At 31.2% G+C, this 19113-nt stretch overlaps 6 protein-coding genes across 6 annotated transcripts, besides 13 other annotated features; 2 read left to right on the forward strand and 4 right to left on the reverse strand.

Annotated features, from left to right (window-relative positions):
• Window positions 1-122: 122 nt before the first annotated feature.
• Window positions 123-165: a microsatellite.
• Window positions 166-727: 562 nt separating this feature from the next.
• Window positions 728-3383, forward strand: CMU_009950 (heat shock protein 70, putative). Its single transcript, XM_002140816.1, has one exon. It carries the CDS (start codon window positions 787-789, stop codon window positions 2830-2832), a length of 2046 nt encoding a protein of 681 aa, XP_002140852.1. The 5' UTR covers window positions 728-786; the 3' UTR covers window positions 2833-3383.
• Window positions 3250-3286: a sequence feature (AT_rich).
• A 505-nt stretch (window positions 3384-3888) lies between the features above and the next one.
• Window positions 3889-3949: a sequence feature (AT_rich).
• An 84-nt stretch (window positions 3950-4033) lies between these two features.
• CMU_009960 (aminotransferase, class V family protein) lies at window positions 4034-5590 on the forward strand (the record flags this gene model as incomplete). Its single annotated transcript, XM_002140817.1, has 1 exon — window positions 4034-5590. One exon carries the CDS (start codon window positions 4034-4036, stop codon window positions 5588-5590), a length of 1557 nt encoding a protein of 518 aa, XP_002140853.1.
• Window positions 5590-5621: a sequence feature (AT_rich).
• A 105-nt stretch (window positions 5622-5726) lies between these two features.
• Window positions 5727-5787: a sequence feature (AT_rich).
• A 9-nt stretch (window positions 5788-5796) lies between these two features.
• On the reverse strand, window positions 5797-7245 carry CMU_009970 (endonuclease/exonuclease/phosphatase family protein; the record flags this gene model as incomplete). The annotated part of the gene is made up of 1 exon (XM_002140818.1): window positions 5797-7245. The coding sequence occupies one exon, from the start codon at window positions 7243-7245 to the stop codon at window positions 5797-5799; it is 1449 nt and encodes a 482-aa protein (XP_002140854.1).
• Window positions 7246-7301: 56 nt separating this feature from the next.
• Window positions 7302-7336: a sequence feature (AT_rich).
• A 24-nt stretch (window positions 7337-7360) lies between these two features.
• Window positions 7361-7386: a sequence feature (AT_rich).
• A 237-nt stretch (window positions 7387-7623) lies between these two features.
• Window positions 7624-7655: a microsatellite.
• Window positions 7656-7782: 127 nt separating this feature from the next.
• Window positions 7783-7804: a sequence feature (AT_rich).
• A 96-nt stretch (window positions 7805-7900) lies between these two features.
• On the reverse strand, window positions 7901-9370 carry CMU_009980 (nucleolar protein Nop56, putative; the record flags this gene model as incomplete). The annotated part of the gene is made up of 1 exon (XM_002140819.1): window positions 7901-9370. One exon carries the CDS (start codon window positions 9368-9370, stop codon window positions 7901-7903), a length of 1470 nt encoding a protein of 489 aa, XP_002140855.1.
• Window positions 9371-9430: 60 nt separating this feature from the next.
• Window positions 9431-9457: a sequence feature (AT_rich).
• Window positions 9458-9807: 350 nt separating this feature from the next.
• Window positions 9808-13671, reverse strand: CMU_009990 (ABC transporter family protein; the record flags this gene model as incomplete). The annotated part of the gene is made up of 1 exon (XM_002140820.1): window positions 9808-13671. One exon carries the CDS (start codon window positions 13669-13671, stop codon window positions 9808-9810), a length of 3864 nt encoding a protein of 1287 aa, XP_002140856.1.
• Window positions 12658-12678: a sequence feature (AT_rich).
• Window positions 12940-12967: a sequence feature (AT_rich).
• A 228-nt stretch (window positions 13672-13899) lies between the features above and the next one.
• Window positions 13900-13948: a sequence feature (AT_rich).
• Window positions 13949-14056: 108 nt separating this feature from the next.
• Window positions 14057-18520, reverse strand: CMU_010000 (ABC transporter family protein; the record flags this gene model as incomplete). The annotated part of the gene is made up of 1 exon (XM_002140821.1): window positions 14057-18520. One exon carries the CDS (start codon window positions 18518-18520, stop codon window positions 14057-14059), a length of 4464 nt encoding a protein of 1487 aa, XP_002140857.1.
• Between the last annotated feature and the right edge of the window lie 593 nt (window positions 18521-19113).

The following is a 19113-nucleotide window of genomic DNA, read 5'->3' on the forward strand; positions in this document are numbered from 1 at the left end:
ATTTTTATATAGCGCATGCATACATACATGCACTACATAATAAACATTCGGCCACATACTATGTAACATTTTTTTCAATCTACTGCATCACTTTCTATCCCTTTTTATTTTCATTTTATTTAAAAAAAATAAAAAATAAAAAAATAAAAAAATAAAAAAATAAATTGACCTTTAGAATAAAGTGTAAATAAATAACAACTTGTTACTTGACTAATTATAAGTAAAAGTAATCAGTTACCTTAATATTTCGAAAGATTTAAATAAATATATATACATAGAAGAATCTTGCAATTAGTTTCAATAAACAGAACTAGAAAGAAATATAGATAACTTTTCTTTCCTATTAAATAAGTGTTCAGAAAAAAAAGGTAAATGGGGAACATAATTTGCAAGTCTCAGAAGATAAATTATTTTTAACTTAATAGTTTCCATTTAAAAGAAAATTACTAAAAAGTGCTAATGCCAAGCTATATATGCTCTATATAAGTTAATTGATGATTAACAAATTATCTACCCTTGAAATACTTAATAAATACATATTGGCGCTCATAATGTGAGACACCAGGAATAGACCGTCGTGACGTTTTATTTTATTACAGTGCAACCTAGTTATCTAAGCTATATAATATTACTATATTTATAAAGACGCATCTAGTATCCAGTGAAATTTGAGGAGGGTAATAATGTAACTACGTCAAGTGACATCTCTTCAGGTGTCAATTCTTCATTCTGTATAAGCTTTATTGCATTTAATAATATTTTTGCTAATTTTACAATAAAAATAGAATGTCAGGAGAAGGTCCAGCCGTTGGTATTGACTTGGGAACAACATATTCTTGTGTTGCCGTATGGAAGCATGATGCTGTAGAAATTATTCCAAATGATCAGGGTAATAGAACAACCCCATCTTATGTTGCATTTACTGATTCTGAACGTTTAATTGGTGATGCAGCTAAGAATCAAGTTGCTCGTAACCCAGAAAATACTGTATTCGATGCTAAACGTTTAATTGGTAGGAAATTTGATGATCAAGCCGTTCAAAGTGACATGACACATTGGCCATTCAAGGTTGCTCGTGGCCCTAAAGATAAACCAATTATTAAAATTACCTACTTAGGTGAGACAAAGGAATTCCATGCTGAAGAAATTTCAGCTATGGTCTTACAAAAGATGAAGGAGATTTCTGAAGCTTACCTTGGTAAGACAGTTAAGAATGCTGTAGTTACAGTTCCTGCCTATTTCAATGATTCACAACGTCAAGCTACAAAGGATGCTGGTGCAATTGCTGGTTTGAATGTCATGCGTATTATTAATGAACCTACAGCTGCTGCTATAGCTTATGGTCTTGATAAGAAAGGTACTGGTGAAAGAAATGTGTTGATTTTCGATTTAGGCGGTGGTACATTTGATGTATCATTACTTACTATTGAAGATGGTATCTTTGAAGTAAAGGCAACAGCTGGTGATACACATCTTGGTGGTGAGGACTTTGATAATAGATTAGTTGAATTCTGTGTCCAAGATTTTAAGCGTAAGAATCGTGGTCTTGATTTAACTACTAATGCCCGTGCTTTGAGAAGATTAAGAACCCAGTGTGAACGTGCAAAGAGAACACTTTCTTCATCTACTCAAGCAACAATTGAATTGGATTCTTTGTTCGAAGGTATTGATTACTTTGTATCAATAAGTCGTGCAAGATTTGAGGAACTTTGTTCTGATTATTTCCGTGGCACATTAGCTCCAGTAGAGAAAGTATTAAAAGATTCTGGAATGGATAAGAGATCAGTACATGATGTTGTATTAGTAGGTGGTTCAACCCGTATTCCAAAGGTACAACAATTAATTCAAGAATTCTTTAATGGTAAGGAACCATGCAAGGCAATTAATCCAGATGAAGCTGTTGCTTATGGTGCTGCAGTTCAAGCAGCAATCTTAAATGGTGAACAGTCATCAGTAGTACAAGATTTATTGTTATTGGATGTTGCTCCACTATCTTTAGGTTTGGAAACAGCAGGTGGTGTTATGACAAAACTTATTGAACGTAATACTACTATTCCAGCAAAGAAAACTCAAGTATTCACAACATATGCTGATAACCAGAGTGGTGTACTTATTCAAGTATTTGAAGGTGAACGTGCAATGACAAAAGATAATCACTTACTAGGTAAATTCCATTTAGATAGTATTCCACCAGCTCCACGTGGTGTACCACAAATTGAAGTGACTTTTGATATTGATGCAAATGGCATTTTAAATGTATCAGCAGTTGACAAGAGTACCGGTAAGAGCAGCAAGATTACCATTACTAATGATAAAGGTCGTTTATCAAAGGAAGATATTGAACGTATGGTTAATGATGCTGAGAAATATAAAAATGAGGATGAACAGAATCGTGAGAAGATTGAGGCTAAGAATTCTTTAGAGAATTATTTGTACAATATGAGGAATACTATTCAAGAGACTAAAGTAAAAGAAAAGTTGTCTCCAAGTGAACTAGAACAAGCAGAGTCTAAAATTAAGGAGGTACTTGATTGGTTAGAGCGTAATCAAACTGCAGAGAAGGATGAATTTGAACACCAACAGAAGGAAATTGAAGCTTTAATGAATCCATTAATGATGAAGATTTATGCTGCTGATGGTGCTGCAGGTGGTATGCCAGGAGGTATGCCAGGAGGTATGCCAGGTGGTATGCCAGGTGGTATGCCAGGTGGTATGCCAGGTGGTATGCCAGGAGGTATGCCAGGTGGTATGCCAGGAGGTATGCCAGGTGGTATGCCAGGAGGTATGCCAGGAGGTATGCCAGGTGGTCCAACTGTTGAAGAAGTTGACTAAATGCTACTTATTGAATATCTATTAAGGTATAGAGGATTTCCTTTGCAATATGAAGGACTTTTTTTTTCTCAATTTGCCAATTATCAACAACCTTATTACTAGAGAATAAAAATTCAATAGTTAATATTAGTTAGAAGTAGTAACTATTTTAATATCAATAAAAATAGCATCTAATTAAACGGCTTAATAATTAAAAGCTCTAATCTAAGAACTGTTCTAATAATAGGAAATTATGCTCTATAGTATTTAATTTTTATGGAAAGGCAAAGTTTATGACCATAAGTCAGCTCTTATTTAAACTGATTTATAGTACATATTATACAGTTTTTGGGAGTGTAGAATTTGGACTAATTGGGTAATTGAGATATTTCTGTTAATTCTAACACATTATTAGCAAAAATATCTTGATGTTTCCCCTAATTTTTCTTTATTTTATATTATAAATATTAATATTGGAATAAATACTCAAGGCTAAGATCTTTAATAAGAGCACTTTTTAGATGAATTTTAAAAGTAATACATTAATATTTATTTAGTGAAGTAATAAGTTTTGTTTTTCCTCAGTAGTTATCTTTTTTTTTTACCAATTAATCAATATTACCAAATTTGTCCATTTATGATCCTTTATAGAAAGTAACTCAATAGTATAATAAATAAATCTATAACCTTAAAATTATAGTCAAATTAATAAAAAAAGTAGTTATTATGGGTTCTTAGAGTATACACTTATTCTATTTTCCTTGAGTTTTAAGCCAAAAATACTGTAGTAATAGTTGTATTCTAGGTTTTGGTATATAAGACTAATTTATACTGGTTATTCAGATAGATCAACTTCATATCCACTTAACAATTTAGTAATAAAATCTCTATATTTATAATGAAGTAATTCCCATATATATTAACAATCTATTATGTTAATATCTGGAAAAATCATATTAGTTTCTAATGACTATAAGTAGTAAGGAAATTTTGTGCATACTTTCAAAGATTTTGTAAAATTGGTCAATATAGACGATTATCTCACAAAATAGTATATCAAATCTAATAGCTATGTAGTTTATAAAATTATTGATAAATTTTATCATATACTGGAATTTTAATATTATTTAAAATATATGATCCCGGTAAATAATACAGCAAATAGATGTGAGGATAAAATTACAAGCTCACAAATTTTGAAATTTTATTCATTATAAAGTTAATGAGATATAAAAAATTATCGATCAAATATTTATTTTTTAGCCTTTCACTTATTATTTTATTTTCAGAAGGGTTTATCTCAAATTCAACAGGTATTGATAAAAAATTCTATAAAGACTTCATACAGAAATATTCTGGTTATAATCCACAAGTAGAAGATATTGCATCCAAGGAGCTTGAACGCTTTAATAGTCACACATATGCCGATAATGCAGGAGCAGGTTTATATCAAAAATCTCAGATAACTGAAATCCACGATGATTTGATAAGGAATGCATATGGAAATGCTCATAGTAGAAATCCTTCAGCTAAGTTAACAGACAAAAGGTTAAATGAAGCAAGAGATCTTATTTATAAGTTTTTTAATATAGATAAATCCATATATTCAATTATATTTACAGGTGGAGCAACTGGTGGATTAAAATTAGTTGGAGAGAATTTCCCTTGGACTTTGGAGAGTAAGTATTTTTATCTTCGTATAAATCACAACTCTGTATTGGGAATTAGAGAATATGCTACTAATAATGGTGTAAATTTTAGTGCATTATCATATGATGAGGTTGAAAAAATTCTTAAAAAACAAAAGGAGACTAAAGGTAATAAGCGTTTACAAAACTCTTGTAATGACAATATGTGTGAAAATCTCGACTATATAAATAGACAATCTATGAAAAGTAAATTTCATAAAACACACTGTTTATTTGCATTTCCTGCAAAAGATAATTTTGTTGGTCAAAAATATCCACTAGTCTGGATTAAAGATATTCAAAAATATGGATTATCGGATGATTGTGTGTGGAAAGTATTACTAGATGCTGCAGCTTTTGCACCAACTGAACCATTAGATATAACTGAATATCCAGCAGATTTTGTAGTAATATCATTTTATAAGATGTTTGGTTATCCAACTGGTTTAGGAATTTTGATTATAAGGAATGACGATGCACAATTATTTAACAAAGTTTATTTTGGAGGTGGAGCTGTTGTAATGGCTTCTTGTGACAGTAGATGGTGCAAAATGAAAGAAACTCCCAGTATGAAGTTTGAAGATGGAACTGTCCCATTTTTAAATATAGCTTCACTAAAACATGGCTTTAAGAGACTTGAATATTTTGGTATGAAAAATATTTCTAATCATATAGCTGCGCTTTCAATGTATGTATATGAGGAATTATCTTCGCTAACACACTTTTCTGGAAAGCCTGTTGTTATATTTTATGGAAGAAAAGATTTACCACCAAATGGTGGTATTGTTAATTTCAATATACTGCGACCAGATGGCAGTGTTGTAAATTTTGGTCAAGTTGAACACATGGCATCTGAAAACCATATCCATTTACGTACAGGTTGCTTTTGTAATCCAGGAGGATGTCAAGATTTCTTAAACTTGAGTTTAGAAGAAATGCAAGTTGCTAGCGAGATACGTGACTCATGTTCTGATCCAGGACAACTTAATAATAAACCATTAGGATCTGTTAGAGTTAGTTTTGGATATTTGTCTACATATAAAGATGCCAAAAATGTGGTGAATTTCATTAAAAAATACTTTGTGCTATGATATTAATTTTATTTAATTATAATTAATATATGGAACTCGCTGACAATTATTTATGAAATACAAATATTGATTCCAATAGATCAATTTATAGTATTATATTATTTCATTAATATTTAGAGTTGAGGAATTGCAATGGTAAATAATATTTTTAAAATATGTATTTTTATTTGGAATATTTAAAAATTATACAAATAAAACTTTGGAGACTAATTGATTTTTTGATTTTGTTTAACAAAAGTTGTAATAGAACATAATTGACGTTTTTCCTTTACCCATTCAAAGTAATTACACTTTAGTAAGTCTGATTTCGAACATGTCCAAAATGATCGATTTTTATTAATACCATTTTTAGATACATACTTTTTAATACATCTCATTCCATGTTTGCAATTAGGTATATCCTTATCTTGATTATCCAATATGAGTTTTTTAGAAGTTCGGTCTTTTTCTAAAACAGGCCTTTGTAGATCATTAGGTTTTTCTTTTACAAAAAAATTGGATAACAAACTTTGTTTTAGTATACAACTTGGTAGATATTTTGAGCACAAAGAGGGTGGAGTATTTGGATTTATATTTTGTAAATTACCTGACATTATAAGTACAATTGGACAATGATCAGAACCACAAACATTATCTATAATTTCACATCCCTTTACTCTATTTATTAAATTTCTTGAAACAAGAAAAAGGTCAATTCTACTACCTCGGTTATTAATTCTTGAGCATTTAGTCTGATCCCAACATGTATACTTATTTATTTTACCTGGATAAAAAAGACGATATGCGTCTATCAAATTAAAGTCTCTAAGCAGTAATTTCATATCAGTGCGAATCTGATTATAAAATAATGAGTAAGAAGATGATATATCCATTAAGTCTTCTAATTCTTTAAAATGACCTACTCGGTCTTTCTTACAAGTATTGTATTCATAATATGAATCTATATCATCAAGTGTTACATTCATATCTCCTACTAATATTACATCTCTCTTATTTTTAGTAGTAATAACATCTAGCATTAACCTTAGATACTGATTAAATGCTAATCTGTATGATGCTCTAGTCAAGCTGGCTAAATTATCAGTATTTTCAAAGTTATCAGCTAGAACTTTTCTAACTAAAGGTAGATATAAGTTAACTAATAAGAAATCTACATGATCTGTTATTATACATCTTCCCTCTATATCCATATCACTAAGAGAGTAGTCAAATTTTCGATAATTCTTTGGTTCCTTCAATATTTCTTCATAATTGAATTCTTTTATTTCATCACTATATATCTCACTATCCTCTATCTTAAAAATTTTATCCTCTTTTTCTATCCAAGAAAAACCACTTGTAGCTTCTCTAGGAGTGGCTTCATCTTTACGGCAGAATGTTGCAACTCCACTGTAACGTTTATAATTTGTTGGTAAGGAATAAAAAGCATGATGTCTATTTGGGCACCCAGTACAATAATTTATATCTTCTTCACTATTCATTTTACACTCTTGTATACAAACAATGCTTGGTCTTGGTAGTTCTACACCATTCCAAGGTACTTCTGAGCTGTAGATTTCATCCAAAAAACTTGATATCTCATTTTCCTTATATCCTTTCCTTATCAAACAAGGTATAAACCCATTCACATTAAAAGATACTATAGAGAATGTCATTACAAGTTCTTAATATAAGAGTGTTACATTAATTCTCACTAGATCTTTTAACTAAGAATATTTAAGTATATATTTAAAGTATAATAATATTCACTATCACCTGTTATGAGAAATGTTAAAAATATATTTATTATAAAATATCAAACTTTGTTTCAGAACTAACTAAACAATACGTTATCTCGATGCATGGTGTATTAATACTGGAGGTAATATTTATCTCACGTCTTTTTATGGTGGTAAGTGCGGTATCGACAATTTAAACATATGATGAAAGGGTGCAACAGAAATATTGTTCAGTCTTCTTACAAGAGAAAAGATATACTTTATAATCCATATATCGACTAAAAAGTACATACCTAGAAATATTATTAAGACTTCATATATATATATATATATATATACATATATATTTAAAATGACTTAACTTAATGAATACTATGATCAGAGATCTCGGTGGACAAAGTAACTTCATCCCTTATTTTTAAGATTAGGTCAGAAGTAGCAAACAAATAAATTGTCACATCACTTCATGTATTCATTAATATAATAAAAAATAAATCTTATGTCAATAATAAGAATTGCAAATACCCCCTTCAATAAGAAGATTTATAAAGATTTTATAAATAGCTCATTAGTACATAAAGATAAAAGGGAATTAATTGCCATTCTCTTTATGTTTTAACTTCTTATTCTTCTTAGACTCCTTTTTCCTCTTCTTATTATTTAAATCATCTATATCTTCAGATAATTCAACAACTACTTGCTGATTTTCGCTCTTTCTCTTTTTATTCTTTTTCTCAACCCTTCTAACTATATCAATATATTCAGATACTGCCTGTCTCATTACATCAATATTTCTAGGCGGTGATATCCCCTCTGAGAAATATTTTAGTTTATCTTCAACTTGCTGTCTCAGTTTTTCTCCAAATATATTACTTGTCAAGGTTGAAAAGTTATCAATTCTAGCTGCAATTGAACATTTATTTGCTAAATACCGTGACACTCTCCCTTTATTTTTTTGAGCTGCCTTACCTATAAAACTTGATTGAAACAACAAACCATATTTTGGAGTATTTCCCTTTGTCTTTAAAGCTCTAAAAAGAGCCTTTTCAGCCCCCAATATTTGAATTGTTGAAGCCGGACACTTAGCTAAATTGACTAAGCTACCAGCATGAGCAATAAGTCTTGCAGCCAATATATTTCCTAGTAAGCTCTGTAAATTAGGTGCTACATTATTTAAGCGATTGGATAAGTAGTTAGTCAGGTGAGTTCTTTGCTTATACAAAGCCAGTAATTGTTTAGCAAATTCGATAATAGTTGCCATGTCTTCTTCTGTAATGTCCTGCCCCATACTAACTGATATTGCTGAGAATACTTCATCTTCTAAATTTGAATCATTTATTATTTGCGACAGTTTCTTCCTGTTCTCTTCATTATCATCAAATTTGTCCTTATTACCTATAGTTAAAACTGCTTCTGAATACTTCAAGTTATCAGTTAATATTTTTCCCAATTCTGGAAAGTGCCATGAATACCACTCTCTACACCTCATTGAAAATAGATTAATATCTTTGTCCAGGCGATCAATAAGTGCAATTGATTGTACTATTGGCTTATCTTGTTTGTTTGGATCAAACTGCAACTTGCTCCTACTAAAACTATGACCTAAACCAACTTGAAATTTGTGTAGATCACCTATAGAAGAACCTATAGTCTTAACTAAGCGAGTAAAGTGAATACGAATCCCACGCAATAATTCATGAATATTCTTATCAAGTATAACAGGATAACCTTCATCAGATAAAGACTTTCCCAAAGAGACATCACCAATACCTAAATTATATTTCTTAGCTCTTTTCGGTAAATTCTGTACAAGGAAAGTCCTCAGGTGATCTGAAATAGTTCCATTCTGGATAGCTTGAATATTTTCCAAAGCTACTTCAGCCGTTTGGAATGGATAAAATGCTGTGAAGTGAACAACTTGACCAAATCTCATTGGATCATTACAAGCTTCAATAACTGCCTCAGATACTTGGGCAATTTGTTCCCATTCTTCTACTGATGTTAGCAGATATCCAGCAGCACTTTCAAATAGAACATACAACTTCCTGTTCTCAATAGACATAAAGACAACTATGCCCTCTCCTCCCAAAGTTGACTACTATATACTCTCCTACTTCCTCTGAATATTATTTATTATATAATTAATAAAGTGAGATTTAAGATATCCTATTAGTGACAACGACAGGAGACAAGAACTGTTACCAATATTGCCAATAACTAGCCCGCCTCAATCTCCTTGAATAGCACCGTAAGCGGTATATATATATATATTGTATATACTCCTATCAGATATCTAAATATCTGTAAATTCCATTTTTACTCCAAACAACAGGGAAAGTTACCTACATGTTCCCTCTATTGTTACTTCACTTTAATTACAATATGTACACAAAGTATAGAGTACAATAAATCTGTGAATAATTACCACCATATCTAGTCAGTCTCTTCACTTATTAAAGTTACAGGAAAAATCAATTATAAATGTTAGTATTAGATTGTTTACTCATAAATACTAAGCATTTCTGCCAAATCTTTCTGAGTAGACAAGATATCTGGATGTAATGTCTTTACTATTTGATTATTAGCTAAGATAAGTACTTTTGTACAATGACGTAACGATTCCACATTATGTGCGACAAGAAATATATTACAATGCTTAAAGTACACTGATAGAAGCTCATTAATATTGCAAGATATTTTTTCATCAACTGAGAAACTGGGAGGTTCATCCACTAAAATCATTCTATAATTTTTAGAATTAATAATGAGACGAACAATAGATAAACATCGCAATTCTGAAGCAGAAAATAGATCTTCAGTAATAATCGTATCCAGATGTTTACTATTGGGTAGATTTTTAACAAGGATATCAAGTGAGCATTTACTGAGTGCACTCCATATTTGAGAGTCAGTATACTCCGAAAAAGGATCAATAAAATCTCTTAAGGTCCAATCCTTTAGTAGAATTGGACTTTGAGGAAGTACACCTATAAATTTTCTTCTTTCAGTTAGTGACAAACATGAAGTTGGAATATTATCTAAAAGTATCTGTCCATTTATATATTCAATAAGACCTAATAATGCCAGAATTAATGTAGACTTACCACTCCCAGTTCGTCCTACTATACCAATATATTCACCTGGTTTGACATTAATGTTTATATTTGTTAATATCAAATTATATAAATTCTCCTTATTTAAATACCCAACTTCTAAGTTATTTATTATTACTCCTGTACGAGGTAATTCACTTTTATCACTTGCTATGGGATAGTGAAAGTTTATTAGTTTTTCTGAATCAGGGATATCAGCTCTAATATTCATTTTATTTCCAACAGAATAACTAGTAGCTGTAATTAGTTTATATATCTTTTCAGAGCTGCACATATCTCTCTCCATAAATGCAAACCTATAAGTAACAATACTTAAGGTATCAGAAAGATGAACTGAATATAAGAGAGCAAGATACTTCCAATGATGATCGTTGGAAGTAAGCATTACAGTAAAAGTTAGTGGAAGAGTATAAAGCTGTAATCTAATAGCAGCCCACTGACTAGCAATATGTTGGAGAAATCTCCTACGCTGTAACAGTTCCAATTGCTCTAGAAATTGCGAAAACATAAATTTCTGAGTATTGAAGGAATTAATAATTCTTATACCATTTATTCCCTGAGAAAATAATGAACATAATGGTGACAATGCTTCCAAAGATGCTTTTTGGGACATTATATAAGTATTAATATACTTAGAACATACAAACTTGTAGGTAACAAGGATAATAAGTATTACTATTGGAATAGCATACGTATTAGCATAGCAAAGAAGAAGAAATTGAATCACGAAGTCAATAGATGGAACAAAAACTGAAGCAATACGTTTAATAGGGCACTCGTCAAATACGAGCAAATCTGTACTAAATCTGTTTATAATAAATCCAACTGAAATTAAATCATAGAATGAAAAGGGTGAAAACAAGGTCTTTCTAAGCATTGCTTCATGTGCTATATCGGCTGCTCTTACTCCACCTAAACCCTCACCTAGAAATAAGATGATACTTAAGACACTTTGTATCATAACCAATGCTAAATATTCCAAAATAAATAGCTTATTATTCCTCATAGTACTGGAGCTCAAAAATATATCTGAGAGACGGTCTAGAATTGATCTACCAATGCATGATAGTAACAGTAGAAAACACCATGAAGAACCTATTAAACTGAAGTACCATTTATAATTAGAATTAAATATAGTTGAACATAATGAAAATTTCTCACTTGTTAAGGTCAAATCATCTTTATGCTTTAGACTATATACAGAACCATGAGAACTCTTAGATTGTATATTATTTCTTTTTTTAGTAACTAAAAAGTTGTCTCGAACTTGATTCTCAGTGTCATCTTCAGGTTGTATAGCTTCTAATAAATCGGGAAAATGTTGAACCTTATTGGATAGTTCTATCATATAATTTTGACCATAATCAAGATTACTTTTCAATTTCTCTGAAAATAAAACTGAACCACATGGAGTTAGATAGAGTACCATTAAGTTAGCCCATGTTTCATTGTAGGCTCTAGAAAAAAAATTGAGAGTAGATAAATCAATAGTTAGCAAAACCTTAGTATCATATTTCTTAAAAAATCCACTAGGACCAAAAAGTTTTTGAAAGATCTTAAAACCTACACTTGGGTCCAAATTCAAAAATATATCATCAAATAAATAAAATTGAGCCTCATTTCCTGAGTATAAACATCTAGCCAGTGAAATTCTGGTCCGTTGACCTCCACTAAGAGAAGTTCCTCCTTCATCCACAACTCTCAAATCACCTTCTTTCCAGTTTTCAAAATCATATTGTAATTCACAACATTCTATTATAGAGTTATAAACTGGCTTATTCCATAATCTTCCAAATATTATTGCAGATCTAACAGTCCCTCCTGAAATCCATGAGTTTTGGTTAGCATAGGCATAGCAACTATCTGGAGACTTCAGATTTAAAATTTCCATTAAAAAATATGTCTTTCCACATCCTGGAGGCCCTGTTATTATTACAAAATTATTTTCCAAAAATAATCCTTTTAGAAATTCAAGAGTTTCCATATGGCAACTTCTAGTAACGTCAGAGTTATCAGATTCTTTCTGATCCAATGTATATATAATATTTAGATTATTTCTATCACAGATATTCTGTGTATCTTGTATCTCAGTAGGATATAACATCAGAAAATATTTAAACCTTAAAAGTGATATTAACCCTTCAACAAAACTTACTGGGATACCCCGTAAGGGAGTGGATAGAGAATGGAGAATATGAATTGAGGATAATGCTGACGAAAGACTGAGTTTATCCCCATTATATAAATAAAAAAATAAGAAGACAATCAATTGAGTAATCTTTTGAATATTATATTCAAGAAAACTCCCGAATTGGATTCTAAGTAGGCGTTTCCTATTAAATTTTGTTTCATTCTTTCTAACTCGCATTAATCTTTTATAAATAAAATCTTCTAATCCCATTATCCTAATTAACCTCAAAAGTCCTAGAACTTCATGACATATTGATAGGCGATAATCTCTATATTCCATAAAAGGACCCTTATAAAGAGTGCCCAGAATTTGATACCCAAAACTCAGAATTAAAATAAAAATAAATGTAATTATACCTGGAATAGTAGCTACAAAACCTACTTGATAAGACAGTAATATCCAAGTAAGCAACAAATTCACTGGAAGCAAACAGAGATCTAACAAGGAGTTAACAAACATTTGAATTGATGCAATATCTCCAATAATTAGATTGAATATATCGGGCCGTCCAATTAAAGATTCTAAAGATCTTGTGCATGATATTAAATCACGTGGATCTTTCTTTCTATTTAAATCTTTATCATAACTATTGTGTGAATATGCATCTTCAGATATGAATTTTAATCCTTTCTTATATGATAAAATTCTGTAATATGCTACACCAGTTATACCTGATTCAACTCGCAAAGATATCCTTGCAAGGTAAAATCTTGCATGAGCATCAATAAAAGCACGTAATGCATATGATAGTAAGAGTAAATAGTACGTACTCCACTGCTCATTTTTATCAACAACTAATCCAAAGAAATATGAAGATGCGCAACAAGATAATAAAAACATAAATTTGAGGCCAGCCAAATTAATCAGTGACATACCATATACATGGATAATAGGAAGCCAAAATCCACCTTTACGTAGTGAGAATGAATCCCTAAGTCTATGCACCCATATTACTGAACTATCACTTTTGCATAGTAGTGGATAGTGAGAGAATTTACGAGCTCCTGCTAAATATTCATCCCAATTCGAAAGCCATAGTAACTTCAAATATCCTAACATCCTAAACTATCAGACCCAACTCATTTCCCAAGTAAAAAGGTCGAGTTCATAAAATGAACTGCTGCCTCTTCTTTTAAATCTCCTTTAATCTTATTTCTATAATTAACAACTTTTGGAGGGATTGGGATTTCTAATTCCCTATTCTAAGTGGAAATCCGGTACCCCACGAAAGAAAATTCCCGCTTTAAGATTTTTAGCCATTGAAAAATATCCCAATTATAGAAAAAGAAATATAAACTAATGTAAATATTAAAAAAAAGTATGTATAAATTATATACTATATACTTTCTAGGTAAGTCTCTAAAAAAAGTGACCTGTCATACTCATGAAGAAATACATATATTTAAATTCGCAGCTTATTGTGCTATTTTAAAATAAACTGGTATTAGTGATTTTTTAGTAGGCTAGCTAAGTCACTTTGTCTAATTATTCCAGTTGAATTAATAACTGTCTTAATCGTACCTCCCCCAAGTACCCAGATCTTGTTGCACTTTTGTAAAGATGCAGCATGATGAGCTACTACAAAAACTGTGCAATGAGGGAAGTAGGTTCTTAATAGTTCATGAACTGGGATGTAACATGCTTTCCCACAAATCTGCTCATCACTTATATCTGGAGGAGGTTCATCAACCAATATCATTCTGTAGTCTCTAGCATTTACGACTAGACGAGCTAGAGATAAGTATCTAAGCTGAGAGTCTGATAAGTACTTAGCAACTAAGTCTGTAATATTACTTCTAGCATTTGCAATACAATGATTTTGCTCTTCATACTCGGTTTGTAGTTCTTGGACACCAACCTCGTGAATTGCATTTATGTCTATGTCAGGAACTAGAATTGTATCAAGCATCTTCTCACCTGGCAAAGACCTTATAGTACTAGATAATCCACATATTCTTAGTGCCTCCCAAAGATCTTCTGAAGATCTTTGTCTTTCAGGATCTAAAAAGTCTCTTACAGTCCAGCCTTTAAGTAGTAAGGGAACTTGTGGTAATACTCCAACCAATTTTCTTTTTGTGGAAGATGGTAACTGGTTAATTGGTATACCATCCAAATAAATATTACCTTTTGTTGTTGGTACCAGACCTAGTAGAGCCATAATAAATGTTGACTTTCCACTACCTGTCCTTCCAACAATACCTATATGATCATTTGGACCTGCAATTTGATTAATATTTCGTAGTGTAGCTGCAAAGTACATTGAATCCACAGATTTTGTCTTCTTTCCATCTATATTTAAATGGTAATTATCTGGTTTTTCAATAGGACGTCTATATCTTACTTCTAGATCAGATATTACAATCCCTGAGCGTTCATCTGGTATTACAGAGTTCCCAAAAAGAATATGAGGTTGATTTACTTCATCATCTTTTAATTGTCTAATATACTCATATACGCGTTCTACAGAACACATATCCTTTTCTAAGCTCATCAACCTGAATATAATGTCATTGATACTCTCCGCAAATGTAATAGAGTACGTTAAAGGCATAATCAAGGTTTCTCTTGAAGTAGGAAAAAATAAGTCAAATATTGGCACTACAAGTGATAATGGTGCTGAAATAAATTGAAGCCTAATTCCTGCCCACTGGCATGCTGCATGCTGCAATAGACGAGCTCTTTGAAGTTTGTTAACAAATTCCAGACATTTATCTAAGTAAAGCTGTTCAACTCTGTAAGCACGTATTATTGAAGCTCCACTAAGTGACTCTGAAAATGTACTACATAAAGGAGACTGGGCTAGTAATGCACATCGCTGAGCATCTCTATATGTTGCAATAAATGAACGTGCTATAAACTTGACGGTTAAAAAAACGATTAAAAATTCAAATAATATAGTTTGCGGAACCTTAAAGGCTACAAATATGAAATTAAATAAAAATGAAAGAACTGGGAATATAACTGCTGTAATTCTCCTGATAATGCAATTGTCTATAGCCAACATATCTGAACTAAATCTATTAAGTATCCGGCCTATAGAGTTGACATCATAGAACCAAAATGGAGCTAATACAACTTTACTTAAAAAAGCTTCATGTGATTTCATAGCTGCATTAATCCCCGCTAGAGCTTCTCCAATAAAAATTAAGAAGCTAATTAAACTTTCAATGAGAAGAGATACTGTTAGCTGAATACATAAATTATATGTAGACTGTGCAGATCTTGATATTTCTATATTAGCAGATTTATTTACCAAAGTTAGTTCCAACATTCTATCTATTGCAACCTTCAATATACATCCTACCAGAAAAATAATTACCCATGGAATTCCAAGTAGACCCAAATACCAACGATAGGATTTCCCACTAACTCTACCTTTACAGTTTTCACTTGGTAGCTTTGTATTGGCTTCATTATCAAATTTCTGTTTATCGCTATGTTCAGACTTTGTGACTACAAATGAACTAGTAATACTTTTTGGAGTATTCAAAGATTTTTGCTCTTCATTAGTAGAACTAGGTGCCGTTCCAGAAAATGAAGCAGATCTTATAATTGGCACAGGATACTTGGTTTCTTCCACTTCTATATCTTCTACAGCTATTAATTGATCTCTGCAATATTTATCTTGAATATATTCATCATAACTTCCAGTCCAGTGAATTCTACCATCGTTCATCACAATCACAGTAAACATCAGTTGTTTTGTATATGGTATTGTTGAGTTATTCAAATTAGTATTATTATCTGTACTCAACTCATTTCTATTGTATCCATCAAGCCTCATTTGAGTCATGTAATGATGCAAGCTGTCAATACTTATTGATACAATAGTTGCCATATTTACAAGTAGTCCATTTTTCCCAAAAAGTCTTCTGAATATGTGACTTCCAACTCTAGGATCTATACTGACAAATATATCATCAAACAAGTATAACACAGATTCCCATGCTTTTATTATATATGGGTCTAATGATTCATCACTTCTTAAGTTTTTTGATGCCTCTAAGGGGAGGGAGTATAAAGCTCTAGCTAGTGATATTCTTGCCCTCTGACCTCCACTTAAAGAAAAACCTCCTTCATCTACAGTACGTAGATCACCATCTTGCCAAGATTCAAAATCTTTATTTAACTGACAACAATTAACAACTAAAGAATACTTCTGTTCATCCCACTCTCTACCAAATACAATAATTGATCTTATGCTTCCACTAGGAATCCAAGGTAATTGGGAAGCATAAGCAATAGCACTATTTGCAGTTCTTGGCTGAACAAATACCTCAGCTGAAATTGGATATATTTCATCTAATACAGCCTTTATTAAAGAGGATTTTCCACATCCTGGCTCTCCTACTAAAAATACACATTCCCCTAATTTTACACTAAAGTTGATATCTAATAATGTTGCTTTATTAATATTTGTAACATATCGACAGTTAACACTACTATCCCAAGAAAATATCCCATTTCTAACAGATACAATAGTATTAGATTGGTAAATCAAGGATTCCTCAGAACTTCTCATTAAACTTGAACAACTGTCTGAAAGGTATCTATTACATTTGCAGCCTTCTGAAGGGATCAAATTCTGATACTCATAATCCTCATTACATTCTTGATTCTTGGAAGTATTGGTAGTTTCCAAATTTTTAGATTTCTTTACTGGATGAGTTTTTATAAAAGTTGCATATCTTTGCAATGAAATAGTACCCTCAATAATGTTAGTTGGTAAAGCCCTTATTCCAGAAGACAATTGCATTAGAACTTGTAGAGCTGTAGCTCCAGTTGATATAGAATAGGAACTCTTGTATAATTCCGGATATTTTACAATATAATAAAGAAATGTAACGAATAATACATATTGAGAGTAGCTCTTTAAATGATAATCAAAAAAACTGGCGATTCTACTAAATATAAACCTTTTTTTATTCCAAAACATCTCTTGTATTCTCGACTTTGTAATTCTCTTTATTACTACATCTTCCAGTCCTGCAGTTCTAATTGAACGTATATCACTAAGTACTTCATGGCATCTATCAATTCTTTCATCTCTTTTACTCATAAACGGTTCCTTATTTAGTGCTCCAATTATCTCAAAGAGGAAGCTTAAAAATAAAACTATTGAAAATGTTAAAATTGCTGGAAATGCAGAAGATGCTCCAAGTAATGTTGTTAATGTACACCATGCTAGGAACAAGCGAATAGGTAATAGAATTAAATCAACAAGACAGCTTAGAAAGTGTTCTATTGCTAAAGCGTCTCCTACAATTAAATTAAATACATTAGATGATTGATTAGCTGCATTGCTGCTATTAAATTTAACTTCTCTCTGTCTTAGCAATAATGACTTTCTACATGACATGGGGTTATCACCTCCTTTCACCATATATGTTGCTGTCAAGGGAATTTCTGTATATATATCTTTATGACGAATAACTCTGTCTAAAGCTATCAATATCAATGAACCTTCAATTTTTATGCAAAATCTTGCAATTAAAAATCTAGAATGACAATCAATGAGAGACTTCACTAAGATTGATATAAAGATATACAATACTGAAGATAAGGTACCTCTCTTTGTTGAAGAAAAAGAGAATAAAGAGATCCCAAAGAGTGAAAACAACCCTGCAATATCAAACAAAAGTCTTAAAGAGAGAGTAGCAAGGAAGGGTTTCCAGAGTGACCAAAATAATGCAGCATAAATACAGAATCCATGTCTCTTGTACATTGAGTAATACTCCTCATAATCAAATGCATCTGATATTCGCTTTACCCAATATTGTAAGTTATCAGATTTAAATAAAACTGGCAGATCATCCAAAGATTTTATTGAGGAGTTATATGTCGGGAGAATATATGGTGAAATGAAAGAGAAGAACAATAAATCCCATACATCCCTTAGACCTTGCATTTTATGCATATACCCCTATATATAGGAGTTTATACTTACTTCTGTATTTACTGAATGCAATTCTATCAGCTACAAGTTTAATAACCAGTCAACTCTGGGTATTTAGTTTAAGTATCTGACCGCTAACATTGAACTCTTTAATGGCGGTACACGGGGTTCTGATATTACAACCAAATTAAGTAGAGATTTTAGGATTTAAACTTGCAGATACAATTATAATCAGGGTTTCAAAAGCCTATAGAATATTCCTCTACTTGTTAAAAATAAGCAGGAGTTATTTTTACTATATTTATCTTCATCATTATACTTTTACTACATAAAATCCCATAAATTAGAATAGACTAAGTATAGAACTATTATTTTCCACTTTCAGTAAAAATAAATTGTATTTATTTAGCTATCTATAATAGGAGACAAATATTATACTGTAACTTTAGCTATATAATTGTTATATATAAGGAAAAAGGTGCAGTCGTTTCAAGAGCCTTTGAAACCAATGTTATATATGAAAAAGAGAAAAACTGGTATTTGGTTACAATTATTTTGGGGTTCTAAAAATTTTCCAAAATTAAGGATTTAAAGTTCAAATTATA

The sequence above is a fragment of the Cryptosporidium muris genome, genomic scaffold (assembly GCF_000006515.1).
Source record: "Cryptosporidium muris RN66 scf_1106632373431 genomic scaffold, whole genome shotgun sequence".
Classification (NCBI taxonomy): Eukaryota; Apicomplexa; class Conoidasida; order Eucoccidiorida; family Cryptosporidiidae; genus Cryptosporidium; species Cryptosporidium muris.

Coding starts and splice junctions, on each gene's coding strand:
- CMU_009950 (XM_002140816.1), top strand. CDS start 787: ATGTCAGGAGAAGGTCCAGCCGTTGGTATTGACTTGGGAACAACATAT.